This window comes from Pseudophryne corroboree, chromosome 3, assembly GCF_028390025.1.
Source record: "Pseudophryne corroboree isolate aPseCor3 chromosome 3, aPseCor3.hap2, whole genome shotgun sequence".
Lineage (NCBI taxonomy): Eukaryota > Metazoa > Chordata > Amphibia > Anura > Myobatrachidae > Pseudophryne > Pseudophryne corroboree.
The window spans coordinates 190,552,930-190,576,030 of NC_086446.1; the positions used below are offsets into that span (position 1 = coordinate 190,552,930).

Consider the following 23,101-nt stretch of genomic DNA (forward strand, 5'->3'; position numbering starts at 1 on the left):
CTATGATTTTACTCTGCTAAATCTAGTGTATTAATACTTTGCTCACATTTATTTATAGTATATATTATTGAATAACAAGAGACTCTTGATGAATGACCAGTGCGGTTTCAGTAAATCTCCCCCTGGCAGGTACATGGGAATATAGTGCACACAGGGGTGTATCTACCCATTGGCCAGGATGGCACTCGCCAGGGGCACCAGGCAAGGAGGGGGCGCCGCCTGGCTGTGCCACCCGCGGCCAAAGGGTAGAAAAGTAGTACTGTCAGACTGTACCTGGTGAGAGTCTGTTACTGCCAGCGCGGCGCCGGTGTCCGGCAGCACCGCACTTGTAATCAGACTCAAAATAAACTACAGCTGCTAGCAGCCTTTGTTGCTGGGAGCTCCCGGCAGCAAGGGTTGCTGGGAACTGTAGTTTATTTTGAGTCTGATCACTAGTGCAGTGCGGTGCTGACGGACACTGGCGCCGCGCTGGCAGTAACAGACTCTCACCAGGTACACAGCAATTGTTATATAGCACAGTGCTCATAGGCGTGGGAGGTGAGAGAACACTATAATGCCGTGGAGGGGGGGCGGGGGGAGTCCGGAGCGGCACCCGTCAGTCAGTCTCTGCGCACGCCTATGACAGTGCTATAGATCTATTTGTTGTTGAAGATAATAATAAAGTGCCAGTGTTTGGGAGAAGGGACTGTAGTACCTGGAAAACTACACGATTTTCATGCATGTTAGATGTAAGTAGTAAGTAAGCGAAAACTTTAACTTGTTGAGTGTAATAAAGAAAATACATATCTTACCTATTTCAAGGCCAGGTTCAAGGAAATGTATATCAGTTAATTGTATAATTGATCATTTTTATCTTGGAAGTGATGGCCCCCTGATGTTTTTCCTAAGAGGAAGCACTTCTACCATCCAACTAATGGTGTTTGGTTAATGGCTGGGTCCATTTCAGGCTCATCTCACAGCAGCTCATTAGCATTTCATTCGGGATGCAGTCAAGATGCCGGCGTTTGGCATCCCGGCGGTTGGAAAGCGGATGCCTGCATCCCGAAACTGCTCGGAATGCTGGCATCCCAACGTAGATAGCGATGCAGAATGCCAAAATCTGGATCGAGTTGGTGCCAAAGTCTCCACTGGCAAGCCGCATGGGAGGGTTAGGGATAGGGTTAGGCTGCGAGGGTGGGAGGGTTAGGCTGCAGGGAGGGAGATTAGGAATGGTTGGTTAGGGTTAGGCACCACTGAAGAGGCTTTTGGTGGGGGGCGGATTAAGGTCAGGCTGCGGGAAAAGTGGGTTAGGGTTAGGGATAGTGTAACATGAATACGAGACACTACTGTGTGGTGTTATGCGAATAAGGGACACTACTTTGTGGCATAATTTGAATTGGAAGTACTATTGTGTCCACACCCTTCCCCCACAAGACCATGCCCCTTTTCCAATACTCACACCTTATTCCAAATGTGTGTAGGGGGGGGTGCCAGCCCCTTAATTTGCCAGGGGCGCTCGGACCCCTAGATACACCCCTGAGTGCACACTTTCCTGATGAGAGTCTGGGGACAGCTCTTTCCTCCAGTGTCCTCTACATTCCATCATTGTTTTGCCAGTGATCTAAGTTACCCTCTTCTCCTGCTAAGTGATGTATGAATGGGAAACACATGTCAAAGCCACTCTGTCTGAATAGTTGTGTGTCTCACACCAGGGAGGAAGATGTGCTGCTGTCAATGCTGAGGCTTCTAGAGTGCGAGAGGGTCACAGCGGATGCAGAAGGTTCAATGGGACTCGCTGCTCTAATATCCGGGGCATTACCAGACCTGAAAGGGAAAAGGTATTACACCTATGGTATAAAAGGGGTCACGCTAGTGTTTCTGTGATGTCACACGTTTGTTTAGTGTCCTGCAGCTTACAGTGGGAAACATGACTTTACTACAGGGTATTGGAGTGCCTCGGCTACTACTACAACAACCCTCGGCTGGGCTTGCATACGGTCATTATTTGTTTTCCGGGACTTGGGATATTACCCCCCACCCCTTTCGAGCTAGGCATAAATAAATATTTCTTGCATTTTGATTTTTATACTTTATCTCAGAGTAGATTAGCTTTGATGTGTCCATTGCATTTTTAGGTCTTTTGGGGGCCTGGATTCTATGGGTAGTATCCTATTAGCCGCGGTAAAACTTAGTTTTCCACGATTTTTCACTGATTATTAATTTTACAGGCTCTTCTATTAGATTGCCCATAAAAAAATGTTCTTTCTCCCAAAAATACACAGCTTCAGTGAAACCTGTGTGTTTTCGTGAGAAACAGTCCCATTTTCACTTGAAAACGGGGCTGTTTCCTGGGATTTGGCAGGCAAAGCAAAATCCCTGATATGCCGCGCCTCGGAGCTTATAGGATAGCCCCAGGCAGGCCTTTAGCAGCGCTAATTTACCGCGGCTTTTAGGATACCGCCCATTGTCTGGAATGTGCTTTGACAAATAGATATATATAGATAAAGCGCTCAGCATCCTCGGTCATCCTGAAAATTCCCTTAAACAGGCATGTATATAGGGAGTTGTATGACCAGTCAAGGTGAATTAGAGTAATATGGCAATGAATCCAGTTATCTGGTTGGAGCACCAGAGTGACAGATCTGACCTTCAATGCCACCGCTGAGTAGCTGGATCACATGCAAGCTTCTAGCTAAAACATATAGCAAAAGAGTAAAATTGTAATAGGTATAAAACACTTTATGTTCCAAAGCATAATATCTGATTATAGACTGTTCTATAAATAGATGGCAATTAAAGTAATAATTCCAAATAGCCATTATTGTTCTGATAATCAATGTACAGATTTTGTAACTTACAGTTTCTTTTACTTCAGTGTTGAATAAATTGGGTTACTTGAAATTGTGACATATTGCTGTTCTTTATGTTATTGGTGGCAGTATCACTTTTGTGTTTATACGTTGTTAGTCTGATCGGAGTTGAGATAAGCTGTCACCTTTGTCTTGCAGGGTAGCGGTGGTGGTGTGCAGTGCGAACCTGCCGCTGCCATTACTGCGTCACTGCCTGGACAAAGCTCTGGTTCTGGATCATAGAGTCTGCAAATTCTCCATTGTGCTGCCAGATTTTTCTGGGGAAATCACAAAACTCTTGGAGGCTATTGGTCGGGAAGAAGTCAGGTGATCAGCAAAGTTACTTTTCTTAACAATTAATAATTGCATCTTTTTTCCTGTCCAGAACAAAGGACAATTCTCAAGTGTTGTCATGTAGAAGTTATATAAAAGGTTACAATTGCATATACCTGAAGAAGTGAAGAAGACGATTCATTCACTCACAAGCTGCTGCCGGAACTACTTCTGGCCGCTGTGTGGAATGTGTCTCTCTAGCTGATTTCTGCTTGCAGCCAATGGTGGTGCAAGCAGAGATCAGATACTGTAATTGTGTTTATGTGGGTACCACGAGCTGTCAGTGGCAGCTTGCGTGTAATTTAATCTGACCCTGAGTGTCAAAAATCATACAGTTTGGAGCCTTTTATCAATTAATCATTTTCTATATATGGTAATATTTACGGGGCATAGGCCTAGAAATTACTCAGTAAAGTACATATAATATATCCATCGCCCTACATACCGTGGCATCACCTAATTTATAGTATTAATGTAGACTATGTCATCTCTTCTACAAATACTTGATACAGCTTGTTATAATTGCTTCAGGGCCAGGGCAGAGGCATCTTAAGAAATGAGGGGAGCCAGTGTGGCATTTTTTGGGGGCGGGGATCTCTACCCCTTGTTAATACGGTCGGTGACCACATCTATGCACAATATAACAGTATATTTGCTGTCTTCTGCACACACTCTATACAGTATTTCCAGTGATTTCTTCTTGACACCTGGCCATACATTGTTCTGGTAACAGGGTGGGTCAGGCCCTTTTACTCATGAGTAAATGTTGCACCTGTTAGAGATATACAATGATTAGAGGATAAAATTCTGCGTCTGTCATGGGTGAGAGTGATAATCATTCCCATAGACCGCAACTGTACTCCATCAGGCTTTCCTGCCATAGCCCGGATATTGTTATCTATGTGGCAATTCATTCGCTTGAAAGCCACATGTGACAATAAAAGTATAATAAATTACATTCAAATACTATGTAAAGACATTACAGCACATTACTGTTGCACTAAGTAGCACATGCATAGAGGGACACATAAATAACAGAAGACAGTTTTGACGAAACCATGCAGTGTGGAGGCACTTCTCCTGATTGGAACCCCAGGTTGCTCACAAATCTTACAGCCTGCTATGGCTGCAGCCCAGCCTAGGCTTCATCCTGCACTTGGCTAGAACACACTGGTGCAAAGACTTTTGGTCTGTCCTACAGTACATAAGCATCCCAGGTAGCACAGAGAGTGTATCTTTGAACACAATACAGTACAGAGAGCATCCCAGTGACCACTATACAAAAAAGAAAACATATCGGTGACACACACTCAAAACAAAGGGCATCCCGATGACTGCCATAAAGTATCCTAGTGACCACAATAAAATACACAGAGTATCCCAATGACCATCACACAGTACATGCATCACAATGACTTCCATAAAATACATTGAACATCCTGATAGCAGCCATACAGTACATTGAGCATCCCAGTGACCACTGTGCAGTACCTTGAACCTCCCAGTAACCACCATACAACACAGATAGCAAACTAGTGAGATATTGAATATAGATAGCATCACAGTGATTTTCATAGACTACATTGAGAATCCCAGTGACTGCCATAAAATACACTGAGCATCCCAGATGGAATAAAGAACATTGAGCATCCTAGTGGCAGTCATAAACTAAGTTAATACTAATGGCCTCCACTCAGTACATTGAGCATCCCATTAGTACAGAAAAATACAAAGGGCATCTAAGCACTACACTCCTGTCGCATGCAGAGGAGAAGTCTGCTCGGGGCCCTTATCGAGGAGGGGAAGAGCAGCATTGGGATGATCCATGCTGTTCATCTAATAAGGAGGCTGGTCCCTAGGAAGAGCCCAGCCAATAGGAAGCATACTTACAGTGTGTTGATTTCATTGGTCAGACTGGCACCAATGAGCCCTGGCTGCTCAGACCAGGGTGCAAGGCAAATACACTTGGAGTTTTTCACTGGGAAAATTCCAGATAAAGCTTATGGCCTTTTCCGTGACTGAAAACTCCTAACTATGGGGGTCATTCCGAGTTGTACGTAGCTGACATAGCTGTGCTAAATTTAGCACAGCTACGATCATGTTCCCAAACATGTGGGAGAATGCCCAGCACAGGGCTAGCCCGCCCTGCATGTCTGTCTGGCCTTCCCCCGCACTAGTACAAAAGCATCGCACAGCGGCTGGCCGGGAGTTACTCGTCACTGCCCCTGGTCGCAGCAGCTGCGTGTGACGTCACGTAGCCACTGTGTCCCGCTCCCCGCACGGTCCGGCCTCGCCTGCGTTGGCCGGATCACACCCCCAAAACGGCGGCCGAATGCCGTCATGCCGCCCCCTCCCGCCCAGCGACCGCCTCTGCCTGTCAATCAGGCAGAGGCGATCGGTAGGGAACGATGGCCGGGCATGCGCCGGTGCACTACGGCACCAGCGCATGCGCAGTTCCGATTTGAACGCTGCGCTCCAATAAACTGCAGCAAGCGATCGGGTTGGAATGACCCCCTATAGCCATAGCAGTACATTTTGTGTGGTCTGGCAGTTTGCAAACTTAAGAGGTCATTCGATGTCGGAAGCAATGCTGATGTTCATTCAGTTGAGGATTTTTTTCGTACTGCGCATCCCTAAAAAATGGTGCATGTGTCCCATGAGAAGTGACTTTGCAGACACATAGATATATTCCTTCTTATGGGAGTGTCATTGAGCATGTCGCAGGACTCTTAATCATGTACATCGGAAACCATACTTTGATGGAGATTCTGCATCTAGTATGTGGCTGGTGCATGTTCTGATGGTGCTTCCGATGATTATGATGTTACACTGAGTCCAACCCTTAATATAGCCTAATAACAAATTAATTTAGACAGTTATCATTTTACAAAACATGCACATAAAATGACTGTATATGTAACACAGACCTACTGGACACTGACAAGGGGATGAAGCAGACGCAGCGGGGACTATGGCGTTATGATGGTATAGAGGGGCCCATCACAGTTTTGCTATAGGGTTTAGCCATCTTTAGTTATGCCCCATGAGAGTCCTCTATATCCCATTATCCCACACTACAGATGTGTCCTTTTATACTGTGGTCAGATCCCGGGCACGTCGGCAGCGCCGAGCATCTTTCTCACTCAAAATATGCGTCTTAAATGCTACTGGGAGCAACAAAACTACAAAGCTAGCTCACACTGACCAATTTGATTTGTGACAGTGGTGTATCTATAATGGGTGCATTGTGTGCGGTGCACATGGGAATCTGGGTCCAGGGGGCCACACTGCACACCATGCACCCATTTTTGTTTTTACTGCTGCTGACGGAGTTCCCCGTCGGCAGCAGTAGCAGCGTTGCAGAAATCATAAATGTTTTGCTCATGAGCAGTAGGAAAATCACAGGGAAAATGGCCACCACGCTATTTAAACACAGACCTGCGCATGTGCACTAGACTATGGGTCAGCGCTAGAATTTCCTAGAATCCCTAGTGCCCAGAGTCTCTGTGCTGCTGGCTAGAGAGGAGGGGGCTCAGAGGGAGACTGCATACAGGCCCCCTCCTCTCTTAATATGCCCCTGATTTCTGCTCCAATGCACATTAAGCCCTTTCCATTATATGGTCACTAAATACAAGTTTTCATTGAAACAGTTAAACAAATGTACATGGAAAAACTAAGGAGCTCATGTGTCTTGCTTCTGGGGTGCAGGTTTCCAGGCAGACTTAACCCTTATAAATGGCCGCTGGACTCCACCTCCCAGCAGGAATGGTGAATGTCTGGGGAACATGGGATTAAAAGACATGATGGGCACATACAGTACCACAGCATTTCCGCTTGTAGAGATTAAGGCATTGGATAGCTGAACCTCAGTTACCACAGTCTGAGTACTTTGTTCCATCACAAAACGGATGTGGTGATCTGGCTCCATAGGGACTGTATGTTAAAGGTCCGTCACCTTCAATATAGCATTTGCACTATTTTATATCTATGAGCAGTTTATATAGAGACATAAGAACCTGGAAGCATCGTTATTGTGCTATTTTTTTCCGTTTTTTTTTTTTTAAACCATTTTGTATATTTTAAAATCTATTTAGAAAATGCACAAGATATGTAAAGGGCCTACACACTGGTAGATATTTAAGAACAATATGGACAACATTGGTCAAAACTGAACGATATATCGTTTAGTGTGGAGGCACCGTAGATGAACGATGCACATCCCCCGAGTCGTTCATCGTTGGTTTATCATTGTTTAGCATTGCAAGCCAATTTGGACGATATCGTTGTATGCAATGTGCAATATTCTCAAATCGTTCAGTGTGTATGCTCAAAATCGTTACTATAAACTACCTGAAAAATCATTCATCGCTCATATCCTTCATCGTGCAAATAGCTCAAATCTCTCAGTGCATAGGGCCCTTTAGTTTACCAGGCAATAAGTATTACTTCCTCGTTTGGTACAGCCTGTGCTGAACTGCCAGTGGTGGGTACAGCTGCCAACAAGGCAAGACTGCTCATGTGGATACTAAACAAAAAATGTGCTGGCTGTTTTCAGCTGCAATCTCCAATTGTTTGCAGTAGAATGACCCAAGAGCTTGTGTCATTCTTTTTAATGGGATATAATGAATAGATAAAACCTTCTTTAAGTTTCTTATTAAAGGATTTCTGTATTTCAGGGTGCTGGATATGCAGAAAGAAAATATATTTCTGAGCAATGACCTGTTCACCTTAGAGGTAGGCTATGCTGTCATCCTTTCTTAGCATGTGAATGTTTGATATGTATATACTGTATACATAGTTAACCTAATGGAAATCAAACATACAAAGATCACACAGAATATCAGCTGCTGATTCTAAATTGTGAGCAAGGCAACAAAATAAAATAACAAAAAAAAACAACAACATTGTAACTAAAATAAACTACATTGCAATGGGGTCCAAATACATTTATTTATTTTTATGTGTGCAGGGTAAATACTGGCTGCTTTTGCATGTAGCCCACAAATGCTGGGAAGCTTTATTTTTACACTTCAATTTGCATTTCAGTTTGGACACACCCCACCTAAATCTAAAGCTGTGTACACACCTATAGATATGTCTGCAGAGCAGTTGATCTGAAGATATATCTGTGTTCTGCATACACACTGCCTGATCCGCATGTCACAACTAGGTGGGCATTTACATTCACCCACCCAGTTGCGCTGTCAATCACCACACCGGTTTGTGCAGCAAATGTAAGGGCGGTTGGCGGACCGGCCGTACACACAGAATGATTGACCAATATATCTGTAGATATATTGTTCATCGGCTGTGCTCCACGGCCGATGCTATATGTCTGTCAAGTCGTTAACAGACATATCAGATCAGCCCTGCAGCACAGCTGATGCTGATATATCTGAAAGATATATCAGTGCACCTGCATGTGTGTATGGGCAACCTGCGACCACACATACACTATCTGCAGGAACAGCCGATGCTGACATCACAGCTGGGTGAGCAAATTTAAATGTTTGCCAAGTTGTGATGTCTGGCCCGATGTATTGGAATGCCGATTGGTGAGTGTGTATGGCTTACCTAATCGGCTGCTCTACTGGCGTGATGGCAGTTAGCCAATTTTTCTTTTTTTTTTTGCTAGTGTGTACCCCGCCTTAGTCGCACTATCTCAGACCATGATACAATGTGTATGTGATGCAATGTGTATTTTCAGACTGCAGAGTGAGGTCATGAACAACTTTCATTTTATTGTATAATAGGCTACCTTAAGATTTTTGGAGACCTGTATTTACAAAATATTTGAGGACATAAGTCTGCTGCACTGTTAGCCTATAGTAAGAGGGAAACCATTTTGTTTCACCATGTTTTAGTAAACCAATGAAACACAGTCATACAAATTACAAAACTGAAATCTTAAGAGAGAGAGCCAGTGGAAGAGTATAGAAAGGAAAACATGGGAAGCAACTATCAAGAAGAGTAAGGACACCACTGATTAGTCCCATAGACTCCATATTGGTTCCTGAGGGGAAGTTTCATTCCCTTACCAAGATGGCCACTGAAGCTAGTACTGCATACCTCCCAGGGGAACAAAATGCTCTGTTTCTGGACTTTTGTCTTTAGTTAAGATTGCCGGGAACCTGTTTTGAACAGGTTAATGGATAAAAAAAGGTGTTTCACCACAGGTGATGGCAATCATAAATTAAGAGGGAAGTCCAACAGCAGAGAATTCTGTCCCTCCTGGTGAGGGTCATGTTGGGAGGTATGGTACTGCACATGTGCTGTGCCATCTTGCCACTGTGTAAGAGTGTTTAGTGGGAGACCTGTCGTTTTGCCTGCAATTATAGCTGTTCCAGCATCCCTCATCACTACCACTTGAATCATACAGTCACTGGTGACTGTAATCAATCCTGTTACACAAAAGCTTCACTCCATTCCATAGCCAGTGTATCACAGTGAGAACAGCTATACAACACTTCTCTTCAATAAACCATCCACTGCTGTTGGGCTGTTTATTGTGTCAGAACATTCCACTGGTGTGCCATACCTCCACACCTGTACACACATTTCTACTGCGGGGTACACTGGGCTCCACAAGTCTGGAGAATGGGTGTAGTGTAGGATCTTGATCCGAGGCACCAACAGGCTCAAAGCTTTGACTGTTCCCAGAATGCACAGCGCCACCTCCTCTATAACCCCGCCTCCCAGCACAGGAGCTCAGTTTGTCAGTTGGTGCTGCAGTAAGCAGGCACTTAACAGAGGGGCTGCTCCAAGCAGCCATGAGAAAAGCGCCCACAAGGCGCCCACCCTGAGGCACTTAGCTTCTTTGGGTTGATATGGCATTAGCCGCTGACACTTCTCGTCATGAGAGTGTGGTATATGTGGCTACTATCCGTTGTCGTCTCTTTTCCTGCTACTGCATTGGGCTGGTTAACTAAAACTGAGCTCCTGTGCTGGGAGGCGGGGTGATATAGGAGGCAGCGCTGTGCATTCTGGGAACAGTCAAAGCTTTGAGTCTGTTGGTGCCTCGGATCAAGATCCTACACTACACCCATTGTCCAGACTTGTGGAGCCCAGTGTACCTCGCAGAAAGAGTTTCAACAAAGGTAAGTTCTTACCATAAAACTCGTTATTTCCAACACAAAAAAAAAAGAACATCAGCAATAAACATGGGAGACCATTTTTAACCAGGTTGATAAGCTTGAACTTCTCACTACTTTACAACCAGAAGGGGGCGGCAGAGAGCTGCCGCTGGATTTTTCAGACATGGGGGGAGATACATCAAGCCTCTTAAAGAATGGAGAAGTTGTCCATGTCATCCAATTCCCCATTAATGATGCCAAGCGTCTTTTTAAAGATTTAAAATTACCAAGACCTGCGAGTGCTGCAATATGGGTCCGGTATGTATTACAGGTGGACAAGATGCTGTCCGTCCATATAAGCCGTCCTATGGGTGCCGTGGACACCCACGAGTGGGAATAACCATGGTGCGCCGGGATTCTGGCTAGCGGCTTTGTCTGCTGGCGGGATTTCGGCCTTGGTATCCTGAACCCTCGGGATCCCGACAGCCGGCAAATTGCCTGTCTATTTATCTATTTATCTATCTATCTATCTATCTATCTATCTACACACAAGCTCCTCCTCCGCCATATCACTCATACTATACAATGAAGGCGGAACTAGCGAGTTATGGGCCCAGGTGCAAAAATATGCTTTGGTCCCCCAACCCTTAAAGTCCTATCACCTTGCAAAAGACATAGGGCCTGATTCAGAGGTGTACACAAATCTCATCATGACTGCAAATTTATATGCAGTGGATCTGTGAAAATATGCCACAGCATGTATCGCTGCAGTGGGGCTCTGTAATAAGACACCCACTGACAGTGTGTCTAATCTACGGATTGTGTACAAAATCACAGCAACAGACGCACATCGTTCTTCAGTAGTAAGATACCGGGGTCTTTACAGCTCTGTACAATTTGCAGTCGGATACATGTCCCCCAAATAGTCATGTCACGCCTGCGCTTTACTTGCAACCCCTGTTACCCCCCCCTGTTAATCACTCTGCATCTAAGTCCTCACTCTGACCGCCATCAGTAATACGTTGGCACATTCGCAGTTCAAAAATATCGCTCAACTGCACAAACTTTTGTATTGTGTCTGCCTCTGAATCAGGTCATTTTTTCTCTAGCGGTTGTTCATAATATGTCCGCTAAGCTCCCAGGCCCCATTATACTTACATCCCTGATCATGTTACTACTCTGAACTGTGAATAATACGGACATTGTCTGACTAGCTTCATGCTGTGTGAAACCCTCTCATTTTGCCCTCTTATACCATCCTCTCCTAACTATATACATCACAGTCATGTTGCAGTGTACACAGTGCTTCCATAGTACCCCATTAGTACACACAGCACTTTCTATAATACCACTCAGTATACACAACAACCCCCCATAATACTACTCTGTAGACATAAACCCCCCATAATACCACTCAGTATACAGAGCACCCCCTATAATCCCACCATAATACCCCTCAGTATACACAGTGCTCTTTTCCATAATACCCAAAGTTTTCACAGTGCCCCGATTTTGTGGGAGCACAGACGGCCCGGCTAAGCATGATGTGTCCCGGCTTCCTAGCGGTCCAATCCGCCCCTGCCGCCTCCTCTCCGCACCTGTGCGCGCCCGCCAGCAGTTATTAATTTGTTTCTGTCGTCAGGTGTGCTAACATTTCTACGCGCAGAAATGTGCAAAAAGTGTCTCATTTGGGCGCCAAAATGGCTCTTTTGCTCCGTGCCCAGTACTTTAGTTGGGTCTAGTCGTTTTGCATGGCTAAACCTGGTACTTCTGGATGAGATCAGCATGCAAAAACAGTGGGCGCCCAAACAATTGCATATCGCCCCATATAAAGTGACAGGCAATATGCAATTACCTGCACCCATTAAACAATTGAATCACCCCCTATGAATCACAACTAATTTTCCTATTTTTACAATTTTGCAAAAAAAAGCTTTTATTTGTGAGGCATTAGTTGCCGCGTATTCCCTACTTTCCATTGTAATGGGATAACAATACATTGAAACATATAAAGTAATTTCAATTAGGGGACAAATAAGAGAATTGTCTGAAGAACAAAAACCTAGTTTAGCTCCTATTCTGCACATTATGGGAGGATAATCTGTTAGTAATTATAAGTAAGGGCGTAATCGCCATTACACATCACAGTATGGGTAAGAGATTTACATACTTTATAATTTCTTCATGCGTACAGTCACTGAGATGTCAGCATAATCTAGCACACAGCCAAGCAACATGTACCGAAAAATTGCTCTTTTTGCCCTATGTATTTAGTGTTTATTGGATAGACCTGTGTTCATTGGCAAAGCCCAGATGTGTTTCTAAAGCATTATCCATCGCTGCCAAATAATGAATCACTAAATCTGTGTACATTCCTGCCTTTGAGCACTTAAAACTTCGGCCTTGTTTTCCCTTCGGAGGTGGAATTTGCTGTTGCAATTCACAAATGGTTCACATTATTATAACCAAAATAAACACACTGCCTTAACTCCTCCAGTCCTGGACATATAATCTCAGTACGTCTTACAATGTCTAGGCGTTAAAATGCTTCCATTAAGTAGAACAGGACACACTCTCCTTCATAGATTATGTGTCACTCAACAGTCTCCAAAGGGGCATCCAGCCTGGAGAGCTCACAGGAAATAAGTGCAGACAGTGAAGATTTACAGACCATATTGTGTCATCTCTTTTTTTATTGATCAATTACAGACGTAATTCATTTATGACCCTTGTAAGTGAGTGAAATAAAAATAAATTACTATATATAAGCCTTCATAGCAGGGTGGTGTAAGAGTGTGTGGGTGGTGATGTCGTGCAAGGCCCATGGGGGCAGTACCATCGCTAACCCACGGCACCTGCATGTGGCTTGCAAAGTGCCGGGAATGGAGCCAGTTGTACTACTGCAGAGCCTTACAAAGCGTCCAAGGGACGCCCCTGGCAGGCAGCCTTTGGCTGGCAGCCCCACCCACTAGGTGAGATATTATGATGCCACAGGTTTAGGCAGCGAGGCGGTACAGGGCAGCAAATAGCCCCTGTTCTGGTCCTGCTCATAGTACACTGGGGTGCTGATAGTTGTGTTATTCCCTTTTCTACGTTTTATGTCACTCTGTTCAGTCTAAGGAGTTTAGCTAAGGGGGTGACAGTTCTAACAGCTAATTTACACCTGTGGCCTCTGTGGGTGCCCTATAATCAGGGCCGTCTTAACAGCATTCTAGGCCCTGGGCAAATGCCACAGAGTAGTAGCAGCAGTAGTATTGCCCCTTACACATAATGCCACAGAGTAGTACTAGTACCCCTTACACATATTGCCACCGAGAAGTATTAGTGCCCCTTACATATAATGCCTGAGTAGTAGTACTGTCCCTCACACGTAATGCCACAGAGTAGTAGTAGTGCCCCTTACACATAATGCCACAGCGAAGTAGTAGTGCCGCTTACACATAATGCCAGAGTAGTAGTATTGACCCTTACACATGCCACAGAGTAGTAGTAGTGCCCCTTACACAATGCCACAGAGTATTAGTAGTGCCTCTTACACGTAATACCAGAGTAGTAGTAGTGCCCCTCACACACAATGCCAGAGTAGTAGTAGTTCCCCTTACACAAAATGCCACAGAGTAGTAGCAGAGCCCCTTACACATAATGCCAGAGTTGTAGTAGTGCCCCTTACACATAATGCCAGAGTAGTGGTAGTGCTCCTTACATGTAATGCCAGAGTAGTAGTAGTGCTCCTCACACATCGAGGAAAGGCTTGCAAGACTAGGCATTTTACACTGAAAAATAAAAGACTAAGAGGGGACATGATCAACATTTACAAATATAGAAGGGGACAATACACAGAGCTTGCACGGGACCTGTTTCTGGTAAGATCAGCACAGAGGACACGTGGACACTCGCTTAGGTTAGAGGAGAGGAGATTCCGTACAAAGCAGCAAAAAGATTTTTTCACAGTAAGGACAATACGTGTTTGGAATTCCCTGCCTGAGAGAGTTGTAATGGCGGACTCAGTCAACACCTTCTAAGAGTGGGTTAGATAAATTCCTAATGGATAAGGATATCCAGGGTTATGGTGCATAGTCACGCACTATAGTTATTAAAAAAAAGAGGAATAAAACACAATGGCTGACATCAGCAGCAGACAAAATTTAGTCCAAAAATAATACTGTACAGGAGACCAGGGGTGTATCTAGGGGTCCGAGCGCCCCTGGCAAATTAAGGGGCTGGCGCCCCCCCCCCCCCCCCCTACAAACATTTGGAATAAGGTGTGAGTATTGGAAATGGGGCATGGTCTTGTGTGGGAAGGGTGTGGACACAATAGTACTTCCAATTCAAATTATGCCACACAGTAGTGTCCCTTATTCGCATAACACCGCACAGTATTGTCTCGTATTCACGTTACACCATGCCTACCCCCTAACCCTAAACCACCTTTCCCACAACCTGACCTTAACCCGCACCCCATAAAAGCCTCTTCAGTGGTGCCTAACCCTAACCCACCCTTCCTAATCTCCCTGCCTGCAGCCTAACCCTAGCCCTCCCGCCCTCGCAGCCTAACCCTAACCCTCTCACGCGGCTTGCCAGTGGAGACTTTGGCACCAACTCGAGCCGGATTTTGGCATTCTGCATCGCTATCTATGTTGGGATGCCAGCATCAGCATTCCAAGCAGTTTCGGGATGCTGGCGTCAGCTTTCCGACCGCCGGGATGCCAAATGCCGTTATCTTGACTGCATCCCGAATGAAATGCTAATGAGCTGCCGTGAGATGAGCCTCAAATGGACCCAGCCATTAACCAAACACCATTAGTTGGATGGTAGAAGGGCTTCCTGTTAGAAAAAACATCAGAGTGCCATCACTTTCAATATAAAATGATCAATTATACAATTAATTGATATACATTTCCTTGAACCTGGCCTTGAAATAGGTAAGATATGTATTTTCTTTATTACATGCAACAAGTTAAAGTTTTCGCTTACTTACTACTTAGTTACATCTAACATGCATGAAAATCGTGTAGTTTTCCAGGTACTACAGTCCCTTCTCCCAAACACTGACACTTTTTTATTATCTTCAACAACAAATAGATCTATAGCACAGTGCTATATAACAATTGCTGTGTACCTGGTGAGAGTCTGTTACTGCGGGCACGGCGCCGGTGTCCGTCAGCACTGCACTGCACTAGAGATCAGACTAGTGTCCAGCAGCACCGCACTTGTAATCAGACTCAAAATAAACTACAGTTCCCAGCAGCCCTTGCTGCCGGGAGCTCCCAGCAACAAGGGCTGCTGGGAGCTGTAGTTTATTTTGAGTCTGATTACAAATGCGGTGCTGCCGGACACCAGCGCCACTCCAGCAGTAACAGACTCTCACCAGGTACTGTCTGACAGTACTACTTTTCTACCCTTTGGCTGTGGGTGGCACAGCCAGGCGGCGCCCCCTCCTTGCCTGGCGCCCCTGGCGAGTGCCATCCTGGCCAATGAGTAGATACACCCCTGCAGGAGACCACAAATAGGTGCAACCTTAGATACTATGTTACATAATTAGAGTATTAGTAGTGCTCCTTACACATAATGCCACGGAAAAGTAGTAGTGCCACTTACACATAATTCCAGAGTAGTAGTATTGATCCTTACACATGCCACAGAGTACTAGTAGTGCCCCTTACACATATTGCCAGAGTTTTAGTAGTGCCCCTTACACATAATGCCAGAGTAGTAGTAGTGACCCTTATACATAATGCCAGATTAGTAGTAGTGCCCCTTTCACATAGAGTAGTATTACCCCTTACACATAATGCCAGAGTAGTAGTACTGCCCCTACACATAATGTTAAAGTAGTAGTAGTATTCCCCCTTACACATAATGCAACAGAGTATTAGTGCCCCTTGCACCTAATCTCAGAGTAGTAGTAGCACCCCTTACACATAATGCCAGATAGTAGTAGTGCCCCTTACACATAATGCCACAGAGTAGTAGTAATTCCTCCTTACACATAGTGCAAGAGTAGTATAAGTGACCTTTGCACATAATGGCGGAGTAGTAGTATTGCCCCTTGCACATATGCCACAGAGAAATAGTAGTGCACTGCCACCGCCCCACTCTCCCTCCCTACAATCCTATATGCAGCACTCACTGCTGTGAATGGAGGAAATAGAGGACACCTCTGCCAACACAGCTACAGGCAGGTGCTGGGGGAGGCCAGAAACGACAGGGGAAGGGGGGTGTACAGGCCCAAGTGCCCTCTCCCTGGATTTGCCACTGTGCCAGAGAAGCACCTCCAAGGAGGCGTACTGCGGGTGTGGCCACCTCTAATTATGTGACCACTGTCCTACTGTACTTAGGGGGTCTATGTACTAAGCCTTGGTGAGAGATAAAGCAGACAGAGATAAGGTACCAGCCAACCAGCTCTTGTCGTGTTACAGGATGTATTTAAAAGATGATGGTTAGGAGCTAGTTGGTTGGTAGTTCATCTCTGTCCACTTTATCTCTCTCCAAGGCTTAGTACATAGACCTGTACAGTATGTCGCTACAACCAAAATTATTCCAGGACTACAACCTAGCCTTCATGTCAGCAGTGTATTACAATAGCACAATCACTTTCCCTTATGCATATACTGTACATAACTACATAAAATAACTCCTTATGGTAGGCTATAATTTCAGTCCATTCTGCTGTATTTCATCCTGCCTGGGGCATTTCATGCCAGAGCCATTCTGTTTCTAGCCTGACAAGTCTCATGCACACGAAGAGCAACATCTGGTTTGCATGTTTGTTGGTTCAGCAAGAAAAATGATTAGTTTTCTCTTGGATTACTGGTCTGATGTCATTCTACACTCTATATTTCTATGCTGATCCCAAGAGATACATGTATAGATACATAATGTCGACAGATTGTTGGCATAATGAATGTCGACAGATTGTTTCTGCATGATCGGAAATTCATATGGCCTGAGACACACGTTACCGGTTTAGTTGAGTGTTGGTCAGAAGGTTTATTAATGATCCTTAAGGTGCACATACACCTAAAGATTTATCTTCCAATCTGGCTGGTTGGAACAAAAATCTGGTAACGGATGGGAAATGGTCAACTGTCATTTGTTCCCATCCATGTAATTTGCTCCCATCCATTACCAGATTTCTGTTCCAACCAGCCAGATTGGAAGATAAATCTTTAGGTGTATGGGCACCTTTAGACTTAGGCCAAGGTATGTTAAGCTAAATTAAAATAAAAATGAATTAAACAACAATAAATCATATGTCCGCCGCGTCACTGCAGTGCATCCAGGGGTATAAAGGAGATCAATCTTGCACTTGTGCAAAACGATTTTCCTAATCTAAAGGTGGGAACACAGCGGGCAGCGCGGTTGCATGTGATGCATCTTTGCCAGCTGAAGCACTTCTGGCTCCAGTCACATCACATGCGACGCGCCAGGTAACTGGTTAATTGCACTGTTATGCATCATCCTTCCCCTACCAAGAATAAATAAAAAAAACAAAGAACACCTATGAATGTAAAGACTCTATTCTCTAGTAAAAGTGAATTGGTTTTCTGCATAGGTGTCCAAGATTGGTGGTTTTCCTGAGTCCAGCATCACCGCTTAATAACTGCAGTGTTTTGACCTTTTATGACCAGTCCAATTGTCATATTTTGAGAACGCAATGCTTTCACTGGGAATACCTTTCCCGAGTTTTAGTGTATTCAGGTTTTTATTTTGCACAAATAAGAAAAGAAACAAAGTTAAAATACAATCCTTTACAAAGCAAGCAACTGTAGGCAATTCTCAGAAGTATTGCTGACTAGTTCTCCTAAGGGGTGTGGTATAGAAGATCTATACTGTCTAGATAGACAATCATTAGGTCGGCCACATATGGTTGACATGCGTTAGGTCACCAGGGTCAAATGGTCGACATGACAATGGTCTACACAATAAAGGTCAACACAAGTTTTTTGGGGTGCCACAATCAGCAGAAACATATACCCTCCTGTGCTCGCTTTGCTTGCCACTCTTCGGGCAAGGTGTCTCGCTCCGCTGTGCTCGCCACAGGTTTCTGTTCCCAGTAGTAGTCCACGTGGATAGTAAATCAACCAAAAGTTGAAAAAACATGAAAAAAAAACCTTGTGTTGAATTTTTGTACCTGTCGACCTAAAGCACTGCCTACATTTTACCTGTTGACTTAATGCATGTCGACCATATGGGGTTGAGCTACTGACTTTCGACCTATACATTGGAACCCCTCCTAGGGATACCAAACAAGCTTTTTTTCTCTCTAGTAAGTACAATATATAGCAAATGTAGACATATCCATAGGGGAGGGTCAAAACTGGGTGGACAAATAGGGCAGATGGAGTTTTTTGGGGAGTATATACATATGTAGTAAGATATTCTACATACCATTCATGCATTGATAGGAGTCACTCTGAGCACATAGGGGCAAATGTATTAACCTGGAGAAGGCCTTGCACATATCACTGGTTTATCACTTCCTTATGCCTTCTCCAGGTTAATACATCTGCCCCATAATGTGGTTTTGGGTAGGGAAGCTAATCCCGGGCCATTTTTTCAATCCCGGGTATCGGGATTGAAAAATGGCCAATCCCGGGATTCCCGGGATTGGCTTTTACCTAGGTGGCCGCCCCCTCGCCCCGCACATATAACTCACCATATACCGGAGGCGGGCGGGAAACATCATGTGAATGCTGCTGGTGTCTCCCAGCAGCAGCTAACAGCGCAGCGTGACCTCTCACGCTGCGCTGGGGACCCGGAGGCAGGAAGGGATTGGAAGCTGCGCTGGGGACCCAGAAGCAGGAAGGGATTGGAAGCTCCAATCCCTCAATCCCCGGGATTGGAGCTTCCAATCCCGGGATTGAATCCCGGCCATTTTTGGGCCTAAATCCCGGGATCCCGCCGATCCCAATCCCGGGATTGGCCACCATAGTTTTGGGTGACCTGCATGGGGAGAACTGTTAGCACCCCCTGACATGCAGTTTGAGTTGGAAGTATTCTAAAATTAAAGTATTTAGAACTAGTAAAGGAACATACACAAGAGCTTTGCTTGTTTATTTATAGATTTTGCCGTGAGATTAAACTATAGGCAGATTCCATCCTTTGTTATTTGGGGTGAGACCACATTGTGCAGACACAAGCAGTCAGCTGCATGTTTACATAAGTACGGTAAATCCAAACAACCTGTAGGTAGCACAAACAGGATTACAACACAACATCCAACAGGATGAGAGAAGTATTACTATAAACTGTACATTACACTGCATTCTAATGTCACACTATTGCAGAGTTGCTTTCTTTTATTTTTAGCAATGCAGAGGCTGTGGTACCTGTGCTGACTTTGTTTTCCATTCATGCAGGTAACGTGTCTGGTGGAGACCAGGGATAAGGCCCACTCCATGCAGTTAAGGACGGCTCTTGCCGATAGATACTCAACCCTTAAATGGATAGAGCAATGAGGAGAGAGCCAGTCACCTTGGCAGATGAATGCAGAGACTTTTATCAGCATTTGTTGCTTTCTTTTCTGGTCTCAAAGGCAGGTTACAAAGACCTAAAAAACCCCTGGTTACTACTGCCTCCAATCTTACTCACCTGAACACTACAGCAATGCTCCCATTCCCCTATGTGTTTACTCTAGTTATAGGTGGTAAGCAAAACAGCTGTAAGTATTAGCCTGACAGTTATATTACGTGTGTTCTGTTTACCTTATTGTGATTTGTCATTTTAAAGCAGCATTTTGTGGATGTACATGTGTGAGACATATAAAACTTTTACACTAGAGATGAGATGTATTAGATGCTTTTCCTTTGGTTAGTTATGCAATGTCTGATCTACCATTTGGCTTTAGCCTAGGGTGCCAGTACTTTTTGGGGTGGGGGGGAGGGGGGCCAGGCACCACTCAGGTGGCAACTGGGGAATAAAATTAAGACCATTCCATACTGGTGGTGGATGTGTAGATTACTTACGTAAGCTTCTAAAGCAGGCCTGGCCAACCTGTGGCTCTCCAGATGTTGTGAAACTACACATCCCAGCATGCCTTGCCACAGTTTTAGCATTCCCTAATAGCAAAACTGTGGCAAAGCATGATGGGACTTGTAGTTTTACAACAGCTGGAGAGCCAAAGGTTGGCCAGACCTGTTCTAAAGCCACCGGCAGATGCAAAACATAGTGGACATCAACTCAAATTCAAAAGTCTAAAAAAACTGCACAAGTCTCGGGAGGCCCCTTACTGCTGGGATATTACTGCTCGGATATTCTAAAACTATTCTCACAAAATTGATATTTCAGCATCTCTATGAATATTGGATCACTATCACACTTCCTATCCTTAATATGGAAGTAAAGACCTCATACCCTTCAGTACTAAGTGGGGGAAGTAAACTGAAGTTAGCCAAAGTGAGACATAGAGGAGTATTCAGATAGCGTCGAAAAAGTGTTTTCAAAAGATGTGACATTACCGCATCGCGGCAAATCCACCAAAGTGTCTATTCAATTGTCTGCCAAAATGGTTTCGCTGTAATTTCAATTCACCAACTCTTGGGGAAAAATCCCTATTTTAAGTTAAAAATGTTGTGATTTGTTTCTGAACCCCTAGGACAACCCCCTGAATGACTAATTAGGCACTTAGACATTTTTTATTATTTTATTTTCTGCTGCAGGGTACACTGGGCTCCACAAGGATAGACATTGGGGTGTAGAGTAGGATCTTGATCCGAAGCACCAACAGGCTCAAAAGCTTTGACCTTCTTCCCAAGATGCATAGCGCCACCTCCTATATCACCCCGCCTCCGTGCACAGGAGCTCAGTTTGTAGTTGGTGCTTGCAGTGCAAGCATGTAACAGGAAGAGCTGCTCACAGCAGCTCCAGAAAAAGCTTTTTCTGAGGAAAAAAGAAGACTACAAGGGCTGCAGCAGAGGCACAGATTGTGCTGGATGTCAGTAGACATTGCCTGCTGCAGCTCCATCTCTCCCCCAGCGGCGCTGTACACTTCCGTGCCCTGGTTGCCGGGTACCTACAGCAGGAGGCTGGGGCTCTCCGGGATCGCGTGGCCGCACTTCGGGAGGAGGTAAGTGGGTCCCGCTCGCGGGACCCGCACTTTATCGCGATCCGGCGCGGCCGGTGGGAGGCGGGCCGCGCGCGCTGGCGGTGGACACTGTGGCAGTACAGGCGATACCACTAGATCACCAGGGCATGGGTGCAGGTCAGGTTTTCTCTCTGAACCTTTTTTACACGTAGCCCGCAGTACCGGGTGGTTTTGCCAGCAGAGGGATAAGGCTTAGACCTGGAGCCCCTCCCCCAGCCCCAGGGCGCCATTTCCCGCAAATGTTCCCGCCCTGGAGCTGCATATCTGTCTCTCCCTCACTCCCTGGCAGTGTCTGCGGCGCCATTATCCTTCAACTCACTGTTCCTGGGAATGCTTGGGCAAATCCTCCTATGTAAAGCCGCCTGGTTGTCAGTAGTGATGAGCACCGGAAATTTTTCGGGTTTTGTGTTTTGGTTTTGGGTTCGGTTCCGCGGCCGTGTTTTGGGTTCGAACGCGTTTTGGCAAAACCTCACCGAATTTTTTTTGTCGGATTCGGGTGTGTTTTGGATTCGGGTGTTTTTTTCAAAAAACCCTAAAAAACAGCTTAAATCATAGAATTTGGGGGTCATTTTGATCCCGAAGTATTATTAACCTCAATAACCATAATTTCCACTCATTTTCAGTCTATTCTGAACACCTCACAATATTATTTTTAGTCCTAAAATTTGCACCGAGGTCGCTGGATGACTAAGCTCAGCGACCCAAGTGGCCGACACAAACACCTGGCCCATCTAGGAGTGGCACTGCAGTGTCACGCAGGATGGCCCTTCCAAAAAACACCCCCCAAACAGCACATGACGCAAAGAAGAAAAAAAAGAGGCGCAATGAGGTAGCTGTGTGAGTAAGCTAAGCGACCCTAGTGGCCGACACAAACACCTGGCCCATCTAGGAGTGGCACTGCAGTGTCACGCAGGATGGCCCTTCCAAAAAACACCCCCCAAACAGCACATGACGCAAAGAAAAAAAGAGGCGCAATGAGGTAGCTGTGTGACTAAGATAAGCGACCCAAGTGGCCGACACAAACACCTGGCCCATCTAGGAGTGTCACTGCAGTGTCACGCAGGATGGCCCTTCCAAAAACTACTCCCCAAACAGCACATGACGCAAAGAAAAATGAAAGAAAAAAGAGGTGCAAGATGGAATTGTCCTTGGGCCCTCCCACCCACCCTTATGTTGTATAAACAGGACATGCACACTTTAACCAACCCATCATTTCAGTGACAGGGTCTGCCACACGACTGTGACTGAAATGACGGGTTGGTTTGGACCCCCACCAAAAAAGAAGCAATTAATCTCTCCTTGCACAAACTGGCTCTACAGAGGCAAGATGTCCACCTCATCATCATCCTCCGATATATCACCGTGTACATTTCCCTCCTCACAGATTATCAATTCGTCCCCACTGGAATCCACCATCTCAGCTCCCTGTGTACTTTGTGGAGGCAATTGCTGCTGGTGAATGTCTCCACGGAGGAATTGATTATAATTCATTTTAATGAACATCATCTTCTCCACATTTTCTGGATGTAACCTCGTACGCCGATTGCTGACAAGGTGAGCGGCGGCACTAAACACTCTTTCGGAGTACACACTTGTGGGAGGGCAACTTAGGTAGAATAAAGCCAGTTTGTGCAAGGGCCTCCAAATTGCCTCTTTTTCCTGCCAGTATAAGTACGGACTGTCTGACGTGCCTACTTGGATGCGGTCACTCATATAATCCTCCACCATTCTTTCAATGGGGAGAGAATCATATGCAGTGACAGTAGACGACATGTCCGTAA

The 23,101-nt window shown here is 45.2% G+C and overlaps 1 protein-coding gene across 3 annotated transcripts in view; it reads left to right on the top strand.

Moving 5' to 3' along the window:
- LOC135055087 (L-threonine ammonia-lyase-like) overlaps nt 1-20,017 on the top strand; it is a 139,845-nt gene extending 119,828 nt beyond the window's left edge. For all 3 annotated transcript variants that reach the window (XM_063958731.1, XM_063958732.1, XM_063958730.1), the window contains 4 exons: nt 1,692-1,817; nt 2,988-3,155; nt 7,838-7,895; nt 19,597-20,017. In XM_063958731.1, coding sequence (XP_063814801.1) covers nt 1,692-1,817; nt 2,988-3,155; nt 7,838-7,895; nt 19,597-19,695 — 451 coding nt within the window. In that variant the 3' untranslated portion in view covers nt 19,696-20,017. The remainder of the gene's footprint in view (nt 1-1,691; nt 1,818-2,987; nt 3,156-7,837; nt 7,896-19,596) is intronic.
- The last annotated feature ends 3,084 nt before the right edge of the window (nt 20,018-23,101 follow it).